We start from the raw sequence: 12,646 nt of genomic DNA, 5'->3' as shown, positions 1-12,646 counted from the left end.
AATATTTTATTTATTTTTGAGAAAGAGACAGAGACAGCGTGAGCAGGGGAGGATCAGAGAGAGAGGGAGACACAGAATCCGAAGCAGGCTCCAGGCTCTGAACTAGCTGTCAGCACAGAGCCCAATGTGGGGCTCGAACCCACAAACTGTGAGATTATGACCTGAGCTGAAGTTGGGATGCTTAACTGACAGAGCCACCCAGGCACCTCATGTGAATTTTAAAACTGTGGATGAAATCAACCAAAAAGAAAGAGGTAATCTTCATACTTTTAGATTTAAAAAAATGATCAGAGTTTATCACCAGAGAATAACACCAAAGAAGAGCTCCGCTGAATAAACAGTTCCCATTTCCCTTGAGTTCACATGCCTTAAATTTGTGTCTGTGTCGGGGCGCCTGGGTGGCTCAGTTGGTTAAGCATCTGACTCTTGGTTTCGGCTCAGGTCATGATCTCATGGTGGATGGGTTCCGCCCATGCTGTCAGTGCAGAGCCTGTTTGGGATCCTCTCTCTGCCCCTTCCCCACTTTCTCTCATGCATACTTGTTCTCTCTCAAAATAAATAAACCTTAAATATATTTTAAAAACCTTGTAACTGCATAAAAATACAATTGGAAAGAGTCACATGGCTTGGTATAAGAAAGAAATGGCTATTTAATGATGCAATCTACTTCACTTCCCAAATTATAAATGCAGTGGACAACTTCTATAGGAGGGAGACTACCACTGCATGTCTGCCACAGGCCTGGCTCCATTAAGATCTGATGACCTCTCTTCCTTCTTAGAAATAAAACAGTCCACAGCCCCTGAATAAACTAAATTGAAAGAAACAGTAATCCAACAGAAATTACTTACATGTTTCATTTTTAACAGATATTTTCTTTGAAGATTTTATTTGTTCTATGGGAAGTTTTTTTCCTAATGTAAAAAGGGAAAACCTACATGTGTATGTTTTCTTTTTAACTGACTTCTGTGTAACTCTTCATTAACTTATGTGTGTAAAAGCAAAATTAAAGGAAAAACAAAACACTGAAGAAAAAACTTACTGGCAAGAACAATCTCTGAGAAGCACATGGTTTAAAGAGCTTTTTCCACTCCGCTGCATTCTCACTTGGAAAAGTTATTGGGTATAATGAATAATTAAATGTCTGCAGAAATGACCAGCTATCAAGCTAAAGAAAATATAAAAAAGTAATAACTCAGTTTAAATTATTTCACTTTCAATTTTCTCTATAAAATCATAAACCAATAGATTTTAAAAAGCTAAAAATTAAGATATCATATGTTAATGCTATACACAGTTCAAAGAAAGATTCTTCTTTCCCACCATTTGTTTTATTCACAATATTAAAATCACTGTAACATTCTAGATCGGAGGCACAATGAAAGTATAACCACCACAAAATCAGCTGCTGAAAGCCTTGCAAGTTGTTCATCTACCTCATCTGATAAATAAATCCCATCAATCCCTAAATAAATTAAACTCAAAAAAATTAAGCACAAATTTTATACCCAAGTATGTATAATAAGAAATATTTACACTCAAAGTCAAGACCAGTAAGAACTGGTTAGAAAATACCTGTCAGAGGTGCCTGAGCGGTTCAGGTGATTATCATCATCTTTACCAACGTCTCAGAATACAAGGTGGTGACATTTCAGGTGAATTTTCTTTTTCTTATATGTTCTTCACCCATATCTACATGTTCTACTCTTCTTGTACAGTTGTAATTTTTTTGTTGTTAAGGTTACATGGTTGCCCTGATTCAAGAGTTTATTTTTAACCCTTACAAACAGCTATAACAATATGGTTATATGACTGAGTTCAGATTAATGAGATACTGGCAGGAATGTCATATGTCTAAAAAGTATTCTAAGAGGGAAGAAAGGGATTGGCCTTCTTCACTCCTTTCTCCCTTGTGTTGGTTAAAACATGAGTGTGAGGGCCAAAGCTTGGGACCATCTGGGACCATAAGGTAGAAGCCTTATGTCAAAATGGATCAGTCACAAGACAGAGTCCCTAAAGACAGAGTTACCATATACCACAGACTGTCTACTTTTATGTGAGACAGAAAAAAACTTCCATCTTGTTTAAGCCACTGTTAGTTTGAGTTTCCTGCCAATCTAGCCAAACTGACTGTAACTAATATAAAACCAAAAGAACGTTCTTACCAGAACAAAAAGCCGCTTCCCTCCATACTGTCAACCAAGAGCTCCCTCCCCTCAAAACAGAAATAAAATCTTTGTGGACACTTTGAGACACTCCCAAGCCAAACATGGGAATAATATTAAATTATAGGACTTTCCAGTCAAATCATCTTGGAGCTAAAGCCAGTGAAATAAAACCTCCATGCTTTGGAAAGGACCTGAAGTAACCTCCTTTTCAAAAACAAACCGTCCTCTTACACCTAGATCTGGACTCTTAGATGGAGCAGCAGCCCCACTCTAGGAGAGCAGTTAGTTACTGAATAAATATTTTTGTTCAATGAAGGAATAAAACAACATTCCATTATAGTGTACCATTAAATATTCACCTCTACAGTCTTGACAAAGTCTCAAATACTTACTATGCCTTTAAAACTATCATGTAGTTGATCTTCAGCAAAAATATGGAACTGCAGAGGTCTGATGCTAAAAATGATAGCTGACTTCAACATGGTTATGGTTTCTTCCAGTCTTTCACCACAGGCAACCACAGCGAGGTGCATTCTTTGAGCAGGCTGCACTTTCAGACTATACCTAATAGAAAAGAAAACCACATTTTCCAACAGTTTTAGTACAGGGTAACATATTAACAACATGGTATTCTGAGCATGTTCAAAAACTGAAGTTCAAAATGTCAATTTAAAAAGCAAAGAAATGGGGTGCCTGGCTGGCTCATCAAAAGAGCATGTGACTATTGATCTCAAGGTTGTGAGTTCAGGCCCCACGTTGGGTATAGATATTACTTAAAAATAAAATCTTTAAAAACAAACACAACAAACAAAATAAATTACTAAATAACAAAGAAATATCAAATTACAAAACAGTACAATGTTGAATCAATTATATATTTCTGTATCCTCAACCAGCCTTTCTCGGCCAATATTCCTCACTAGGACCCACAAAACAAAACAAAACAAATTACCACTTTTTTCAATTCTCCCATAACTAGCACCACCTTAGATGCACAGAAGAGAAGTTAATTCATTACTCAGACTGGATGCATTAAGGACCTAATTCTCTCAAGGAACCTGCCAATTAACAAAAGGAGCATCACTAATTGAAGGTCTTCCATTCAATTATTATTTAGCTTTTTAATTAAAAAAGAAATCTAAGGACATCTGGGTGGCTCAGTCAGTTGAAGCATCTGACTCTTAATTTCAGCTCAGGTCATGATCTCAGGGTCTTAGGATCAAGCCCCACATTCAGCTCTGTGCTGAATGTGGAGCTTGCTTGGGATTCTCTCTCTTCCCCCTTTCACACCTCTCCCCCACTTGTGCTCTCTCCATGAAATTAAAAAAAAAAAGCTTTAAAAAAATCTCAAAGACACTGAGGAGGGCACTTGTTGGGATGAGCACTGGGTGTTGTACAGAAACCAATCTGACAATAAATTATATTTAAAAACATAAAAATAGGGGCGCCTGGGTGGCTCAGTCAGTTGAGCATCCAACTTCCGCTCAGGTCATGATCTTGCTCATGGGTTCAAGCCCCACATCAGGCTCTGTGCTGACAGCTCAGAGCCTGGAGCCTGTTTTGGATTCTGTGTCTCCCTCTCTCTCTGCCCCTCCCCTGCTCACACTCGGTCTCTCTCTCTCTCTCAAAATAAATAAACATTTAAAAAAATTTTAAGGGGCACCTGAGTGGCTTAGTCCGTTAAGCGTCCAAACTTCAGCTCAGGTCATGATCTCATGATTCATGAGTTTGAGCCCCATGTCAGGCTCTATGCTGACAGCTCAGAAGACTGAAGTCTGCTTCAGATTCTGTGTTTCCCTCTCTCTGTGTCCCTTCCCTGCTCACCCTCTCTCTCTCTCTCAAAAATAATCATTAAGAAAAAATTTTTTTAATTTTAAAAAATAAAAAATAAACATTTAAAACATAATGAAAAATTCAAACAATAAAAAAAATCTCAAAAACATATTGAAGTAGGGAGAATAGAATAAATCCCCATGTACTCATCTCCTAACTCCAACAATTATCCACTCAAAGGTATTATTTCATCTAAAATACCCCCCACATCCCCTTCCACTAAACAACAGATCATTCTGAAGCAAACCCAAACATAAATTCATCCATAAATATTTAACTATTATATTCAATCTTCAACCATACTAATTATATTGCCTTCATATAACTTTTTCACTGATATGCACTCAGTCCCATTCTCCAAGTACTCAGTGAGAGCTAAAAATTTCTGAGGTGGTCTAAAACATACTAGTCAAAAATCAGTATGCCATGGCACCTGGGTGGCTCAGTCGATTAAGTGTCTGACTTCAGCTCAGGTCATGATCTCATAGTTCATAGGTTCGAGCCCCATGTTGGGCTCTGTGCTGACAGCTAGCTCAGAGCCTGGAACCTGATTCGGATTCTGTATCCCTCCTCTCTGACCACCCCTCCGCCCCCACACACACACTGGCCCCCTCTCTCAGAAGTAAATTTTTTTAAAAAATCAAACATCAGTATGTCATTTTGGAAGGAAAGACTCCTTAAACTTAAACTACTGGCCTAGGCTGTATCAGATCCTACTTCAAATACAGAGTAGCAAAGAACTACACCAGGCCTAATGAAACTTTAAGACTCTTGAACCTTAACCATGAACTAATATTAATATAATATTACTATATATTATATTAATAATATAAAGAACACAAGCATATAAAGAACAGGATTAGTTATGTGTGGCTGCACTGTTATTAAATAAATAACCTACTTATAATATTAAATACAGATCTCATCTATAATTATAATTATGGCATGACATAATTTTGGAACTGACAGTTAAAGGAATGGAAGACAACATAAAACAAAACTAGTAACACATTATTATAATATGCAAACATTTTGAACTAAAGGTATTATAAAGTGCAAACATTTTGAACTAAAGACATAAAATTGGACTTTAATTCAATTCTTGCTTACTGAGATCCTTTCTGTAAAACGTATAAGAATTAGAAATTATATTGTTTAATGTTAACAGTTGTATGTATACATTACTGAGATCTGTAGTCGCAAGAATAAATGACTAATCATTTTTCTTAAACTTGCAAGCTAAATTAACTGTAGTGATACTCCTTAACACGGGATTTTGGAATCTTGAGTATTCACGTGTCTGTGTGTTAAAAGTGAAACAGAACTGTTTTCTGAGGAACATCTTGTTCTTGCTCTTGGTAATCCTTCAACTGATTTCTGATATCATTTTTGATATCAGAAGTCAGAAAACCATACCAAGAAATAACATGAAATACAAACAACTGACTATATAAAACATACTTGAGTATCAAATTCATACATCTAAATGTTTTTACATTATACATTGGGAATTATTTTATATTAATAGGATAAAACATTAAGTGTGAATATATATAATGTGCTCCTGCTTTTATCGTGGATCAATCCCTTTCTATTAACAGGGCTGTTTTGCTAAGAGTGTGGAGATAATTAAGATAGCAGTTGAAAATGATGCTCTCATATGTGACTACTTGGAACTGTCCAGCCCTCAGCAGAGGAGCTGAAAAGCTCTTGAGCCTAAATATCTTCTAGAAAACAAAGAGGTCATTTCCTTCCCTGATCCCTCTATGGGAAGGTTCAAACATAAACTCCTCAATACCTTAGTAATTCACCCTTTGTTCAGGCTAATGGGCCAATGATTCTACAACAAACTGTTGGAGTGCCTGGCTGGTTCAGTAGGTAGAGCATGCAACACTTAATCTCAGGGTTATGAGCTCGAGCCCCACCATGGGTGTAGAGATTATTTAAAAATAAAATCTTTAGGGACACCTGGGCTCATTCGGTTAAGTGTCCGACTTCCGCTCAGGTCATGATCTCACAGTTCGTGGGTTCGAGCCCCGTATCAGGCTCTGTGCTGACAGCTCAGCGTCTGGAGCCTGCTTCGGATTCTGAATCTCCCTCTCTCTCTGACCCTCCTCTACTCACGCTTTATCTCTATCTCTCTCCCTCAGAAATAAATAAAACATTAAAATAAATAAATAAATAAAATCTTCACTAGAAACAATAATAAAATCAATAAATAAATCTGTGTTTTGGTTGTTTTCTTTTTTGAGAGTGAGAGCATGTGAGTGTGCACACACACAAGCAGGGAAGGGGCAGAAAGGGAGCGAGACAATCCCAAGCAGACCCTGCACAGTTAGTGCGGAGGTGCAGAGTTTGAACCCACAAACCACAAGAACAAGTGAGCCGAAATCAAGAGCTGGATACTCAACTGAGTGAGGCACCTGCACCCCTAAAAAACTGGTTTTAAGAAAAAGAAACCTCCCACAGAAAATTCATAATGTTAAATATTATTACACCACTTTAATGGTATTAAACGAAGAAGTCACATAAGAAACATTATTTCCTATGCCAGAAACGGTATTTCATTCTTCATCAAGATTATTATTATAATTAAGTTAAGATATAATATTAGGTATATGCTTTGTCTTTAATCTACCAGGAATTAAATTTTATGAGCAGTTTGAAGGAGTTTGAAGGAGGAATTACATAATTTTGCACATGGCTATCCAACTGTGCAAAAATCCTTTGTTTCAGAGCTTCCAGATTATCCTTTCCCCACCCACCTGCTAGGCCACTTCCTTCACATATATGATGTTAGCAATAGCTTGAGTCTTTTTAAAGCTCTGTTCTTTTCCATTGACAGCAATTGGAAAGTAGTCGTACCTCCTCCCTTGGCAGCACCCTGTGTCTGTTTCCCTCTTCTCTGTTGAGCCCCTCAGTTTGTAACACTGAAAACCTATGCCTTCTATACCTATAGCAAGGTGATGTGCACCCCGTTCATCTCAAAGCAGTAGAAGCCACAATAACAAAAGATAACAAAAGTAAATGATAAAGCAATCAAGACAGACACACAATTTCACAGAGCTCTAAATTATCTCATCTTTCAAGTAAATGCCTCCACATCAAGATTTCAGAATTGACAATAGGCTTGGATTGTTTGACTAGTCATACATAACCAGATCCTGCCTCAAAGCTAAAAGGCAAGAGATTTTTAAAAGTAATAGTCATAGCCATAATAGCCATAATAGTAATTTTATTACTTTAAAAGTAATAGCCATAATAGTCAAGTGATGCTTCATACAGAATTCTCTACACACAAAGTATAATAAAACCGTTTTTGTTTTTTTTTTTATTTTTAAAGTTTATTTATTTATTTTGAGAGAGAGAATGTGTGAGCAGGGTAGGGGCAGATAGAGGGAAGAGAGAGAATCCTAAGCAAGGTCCACACTGTCAGCAAAGAGCCCGATGCAGGGCTCAAACTCATCAACTGTGAGATCATGACCTGAGCCAGAAATTCAACTGACTGAGCCACCCAGGTGCCCCTATAATAAAACCTTCATAAGAAAAATAAGTCAAATGTTCTTCAAGATAAAAACATCCCTCTAAAGTCAGTCCCAGGGATGACTCCTCCCAGGCATTTTAGCAAGGCTTGTTTCAGATACACTGCCAGCACTTCTTCCACCAATTTCCAAGGAAGGAGTATTGTCCATTACATTGCATTTGCTTTTTGTTATGTGTCCCTTTTTAGCAAAAGCATTATATACAGTACAGACTCTAACACCTAAAATAACAAAACATAATATACTTTAAAGATGTCACTGCCTACTGCCCTGTCCCTAGACCCCACGAACAGGAAATAACTGCAACTCAAAAAAATCTAAAGTAAGCTTCCACACTAGAGGAAGGGTTAACTAAAACCTTCCAATAAGTTATAGGGAAGTAGCCGTTCAAATAATTTTGGTCCCAAAATGATATATTTCTTGAATAGATATAATCCTCTCTGTATTTTAAAATGTGCTATATTTTAATCAGACTGTAAGAGAAAAGTCCCTGTGGATTTAAAGAACTATTACCCAAAAGGTCATTTTTAAGTGAAACCGATTTTTCTACAGATATATAATTAGAAAATTCTACAGATAATTCAAAGATAGTATCTGAGTGCCCTCATGGCTAACTCTGGCATGACCTGGGCATCAACAGGAATTACAACAATAATGAATGATAACACATTAAAAAATAAATCCAAGTCTAAAAAGATAACTAAGCAAAGGGGTCGGGGGGAGGGGAAAACCCTTCTTTAAAAACAAGTACCAGCCAAAATAAACATTAAAAAAAAAACTTTAAAGGGACACTTGGGTGGGTAAGTCAGTTAAGCATCTGACTTTGGCTCAGGTCATGATCTCACAGTCCATGAGTTAGAGCTCTGTGTCTGGCTCTATGCTGACAGCTCAGAGCCTGGGGCCTGCTTCAGATTCTGTGCCTCCTCTCTCTCTCTCTCTCTCTCTGTGCCTCTCCCCTGTTTGTGCTCTCTTTCACTCTCAAAAATAAATAAACATAAAACATTATTTAAAAATACTAGCCAATAAATGTAGAAGAAAAGACAGAAATACAAAAATCACTATTTTACAATCACCACTATAACAGAGGATTTGAACAAGAATAATTAGTGAAGGCTACAACCACAAAGTATCAAGGTATTATCCCCACACATTATAAAGGGGATAAAGATAAATGTAGAAATGTGACACCACTACCTTAACCAATTAATCAAAATGAACCAATATTAAACTTATTACAGAGGTTTTCTGAAAGCATGACCAAAGAAAAGCACAGTATCTCCTATGCAGTATTCCTGTCTCAAATCTTGAATCTAATAATGGGAAGAACACAGGCAAATCCAAAGAAAGGAACATTCTGCAAAACAAAACAAGATTATGTCATCAAAGATACCATGACCCCCCCCCCACCTGCCCCTAAAAATGCCTGGGGAACTTTTCTACAGGGAAGTGGACTAAACAGATCTCACAGCTGAATGCAGTGTATGATCCTTGACTGAGTCCTGAATTGGGGGTGGGGGGGAGATAACAGTTCAATGATAGAAAAATAAGGCAATATGAATATATATTCTGCCAGTGTGAAAAAACTGGAAGTGAGTTTTATTATGGTTATACTGGAAGATGTCTCTATTATGAGGTGATACACACTGAATATTTAGTTGTATATCATGACTGTAGCTATCTCTCAGACGATTTAGCCAAAAAAAAGAAAGTGGCAAAATATCACTCATAGGTAAATACCTAGCGAACAGTATGCACGTGCTCACTACACTATTCTTGAAACCTCTGTAGGTTTGAAACTGATCAAAGTAAAAATTCAGAGGAGAAATCAGAAAGAAAAAAAAAGTTAATACTTAAAGAGTATGTGGGGCACCTAGGTGGCTCAGAAGACTGAGATCCAACCTTGGCAGAGGTTATGATCTCAGTTTGAGTTCGAGCCCTGCATTGAACTGTCAGTGTAGAGCCTACTTAGGATCTTCTATCCCCTTCTCTCTCTCTCTGCCCCTCCCCAACTCATTCTCTCTCTCTCTCTCTCTCTCTCAAAAATAACATTTTTTTAAAAAGAGCATTTTAGATGATAAATTCTAATACAATCACTGTTAACAGATTTCTAAGCCTTGGGAGTAGACTTATTTTAAGTAACATTTCTACTATGAAAGAACGATAATAATTTTTCTTTTTTTTAATTTGGACAGCATAAAAAGCTTTCAGGGTATTCTTCCATCCTATAAAGGAAACAATGTATAATAATACTTATACAAAGAGTTAACATTATAATGAAGTACATAAAGTCAAATTAAATTTCTGGTAACAATTTTTTCAAACTAAAAAGAAACTGCTATGAACCATCTTTAAAAACTTGCATATGAGGTGTGCCTGGGTTGCTCAGTCAGTTAAGGGTCCAACTCTTGATTTCGGCACAGGTCATGATCTCCCAGTTCGTGAGATCAAGCCCTGCATCAGGCTCTCCACTAACAGCATGGAGCCTGCATGAGACTCTCTCCCTCTCTCTCTCAAAATAAGTAGGTAAATATTTTTTAAAAACTGAACAAAATGGAAAACTGTTCAGAAACGTTGATGTCAATTTCCTTAATGTATAGCTTAAAAAATTTTTTCTTTTCACTATTAAAAAAAGTGTTGAATTATCATACTAGTAGTAAATAACTTTTTTTTAATGTTTAATTTTGAGAGAGAGACAGAGACAGAGTGTGAGCAAGGGAGGGGCGGAGAGAGCAGGAGACACAGAATCCAAAGCAGGCTCCAGGCTCAGAGCTGTCAGCACAGAGCTCGATGTGGAGGTTCAAACCCATAAACTGTGAGATCATAACCTGAGCTGAAGTTCACCACTTAGCCAACTCAGCCACCCAGGTGCCCCAATAAATAACTACTTTAAGAGTTGTATATAATCACTCTTGAAACAAAATATAATACTTCAAAAAATCTTCAGGATTTTACATACAGCATAAAAAAGAAAATCTAAAAATTTAACATGAAATATAAGTATTAATTGCTAAAATATAATTTTAAATAATCTGTACAAATATGGCTCTAAAAACTAGTATGGACCAAAGTAATACACATAACATCAAATTCAACTGTAACCATGGATTCTGTAAGTTGAAAATCAAAACAATCATAAAGATTAAATATTTTAAAAGCTCAAGTCACAAAAAAAAAATAGTACAATAAAACAGATTTCTTCAATAATACTAAAATTAAGAGATTACTTAAGGGTGTCTGGCTGGCTCAGTAGATAGAACATGCGACTCCTGGTCTTAGGGTTATGAGTTCAAGCCCCCATATTGGGCCTAGAGCTTACTTTAAAAACAGGGGTAGGCAGAGAGATTGCTTAATGAAATAACTAAAATAAAAAATGAAACTAGGAAGATATTTGTAATCAATGGCAAAAGCAGCATAAGAGATCATAAAATAAGCAATAAAAATGCAAGAGGTGAATATCAATAAAGAAAATATACAGAACAAAAGATTAGAGAGCTGAACAAATATGGAAATATGTTCAACAAATAATCCAACAAAACACAAATCAGTAATTATCTTTTTATTCTACTAAATGGTAAAATTATGGGGCATCTGGGTCAGTCAGTTAAGCTTCCATCTTCAGCTCAGGTCATGATCTCTTGGTTTGGGAGTTCGAGCCCCACATTGGGATCTCTACTGTCAGCACAGAACCAACTTTGGATCCTCTGTTTTCCCCTCTCTTTCTGCCCCTCCCGTGCTCATACTCTCTCTCCCTCATAAATAAACATTTTTTAAAAATGGTAAAGTTATAATTCCAAATAACGCTATGGTCACGGTGACACCAGTACATTCACAAAATGCTGGTGCAGGCTTAAATCCATGTAATTTGTAGAACACAATTTAGTAATATAATTCATTCTCTTTAATGAATATATGAACTTCTGTCATGTGCTAGATACTGGGGATAAGCAAGAAAGCCACAATCATGACCTCACATAATTTACAGCCTATTGCGAAAAGACAGAATTTTAAAAGGGTTAATTAGAAAGCATGGTAACCATTTAAATAGAAAAAAAAAATCGAGATTGCTAATGAAGCTCACAATATGAACATCAAAGCTAGTCTGGAAGTGCTAGGTAAAATCATTAGGTTATTTACTGGTCGCCAAGTACATTGCTCGGTTGGGGCTTACATGATGACCACCACGCGGTATCTATCTGCAAAGTCAACTGTCTGGGAGTGAAGATCCACAACCACGACAGATGCGAGAGCACAGTAACAAAGAGGACACCGAGAAGAGCGAAGCAGTAGGTGGGAAAGGAAATTGATGTATAAGAAGTGATGAGCACAATAATTAAGGGACTAGGAAGCAAGAGGCTAGGAGGAGCAACAGGGTAAAAGGAAATGTGTAGAAGAATCTGTGGACTGTGGACTGACATGAAGAAAGTGAGTCATAAACTAGGATACAAAACACAGATGAGGGAAGGTGGAAGGAGCCAGATCATGAACTCAGGTTTGAACTAGAGAGTCTGAGGCATCCAAATCAGCAAGGCAAAAATGACCAAAATGCAGCTGGAAACAGTTCTGGCGCTCAGAAGAGAGTATCCCGTGACTACCCAGGGAGTGAGGAAGGGAAAGAGCAGAGTCTTAAGGAATACCAATGTGGACGAGTCAGGACCGGGAGAGGAGTCCGGAAGCAGAGATCAAGAGCTGAGACCCTGGTCTTGAGAGAGACTGAGAACTGAAAGAAACAGGACATGGTAACCAGAATCCAAGGGACAAAAAAATTTAAGACTGGGCTCCACAAGAACAATTCAGACGTCAGGGAGACTTCATGGTCAGGGTGGAGGTTCATCAGGTAGCCAGTACTGCTCAGGCTGGTTGAGGGGTGAAGGTTTTATGTTGTTGTTTAAGGACATAAAGCCACAAGGTACTCTTCGAAGAAGTTTTGCTGGTAAAGAGAAACAGAGTAAACAAAGAATGCTGTCAGGAAAAAGGGTTGAGCGCAAGCTGTTGCAGAAATGTTGTGTTTGGTTTTGATTCAAGAACAGAAGAGACAGGAGGGTCAGGAGCAAGCTAACAAGCTGTTGAGTCCCATTCAGTTGGTCAGGAAATGACTTTGTAGAT

The 12,646-nt window shown here is 37.3% G+C and overlaps 1 protein-coding gene across 4 annotated transcripts in view; it reads right to left on the bottom strand.

Annotated features, from left to right (window-relative positions):
* Positions 1 to 12,646, bottom strand: part of GXYLT1 (glucoside xylosyltransferase 1) — a 55,495-nt gene that overhangs the window by 29,780 nt on the left and 13,069 nt on the right. For all 4 annotated transcript variants that reach the window (XM_039249352.1, XM_039249351.1, XM_039249354.1 and 1 more), the window contains 2 exons: positions 2,561 to 2,732; positions 1,043 to 1,168 (listed from right to left, as the gene is read on the bottom strand). In XM_039249352.1, the coding sequence (XP_039105283.1) occupies positions 1,043 to 1,168; positions 2,561 to 2,732 (298 nt within the window). The remainder of the gene's footprint in view (positions 1 to 1,042; positions 1,169 to 2,560; positions 2,733 to 12,646) is intronic.

Source organism: Hyaena hyaena, unplaced genomic scaffold, assembly GCF_003009895.1.
Source record: "Hyaena hyaena isolate Hyena2069 unplaced genomic scaffold, ASM300989v1 scaffold_334, whole genome shotgun sequence".
Taxonomy (NCBI): domain Eukaryota; kingdom Metazoa; phylum Chordata; class Mammalia; order Carnivora; family Hyaenidae; genus Hyaena; species Hyaena hyaena.
Note: the sequence above shows the minus strand (reverse complement) of the source record. Positions and strands in the feature narration are given on the sequence as shown.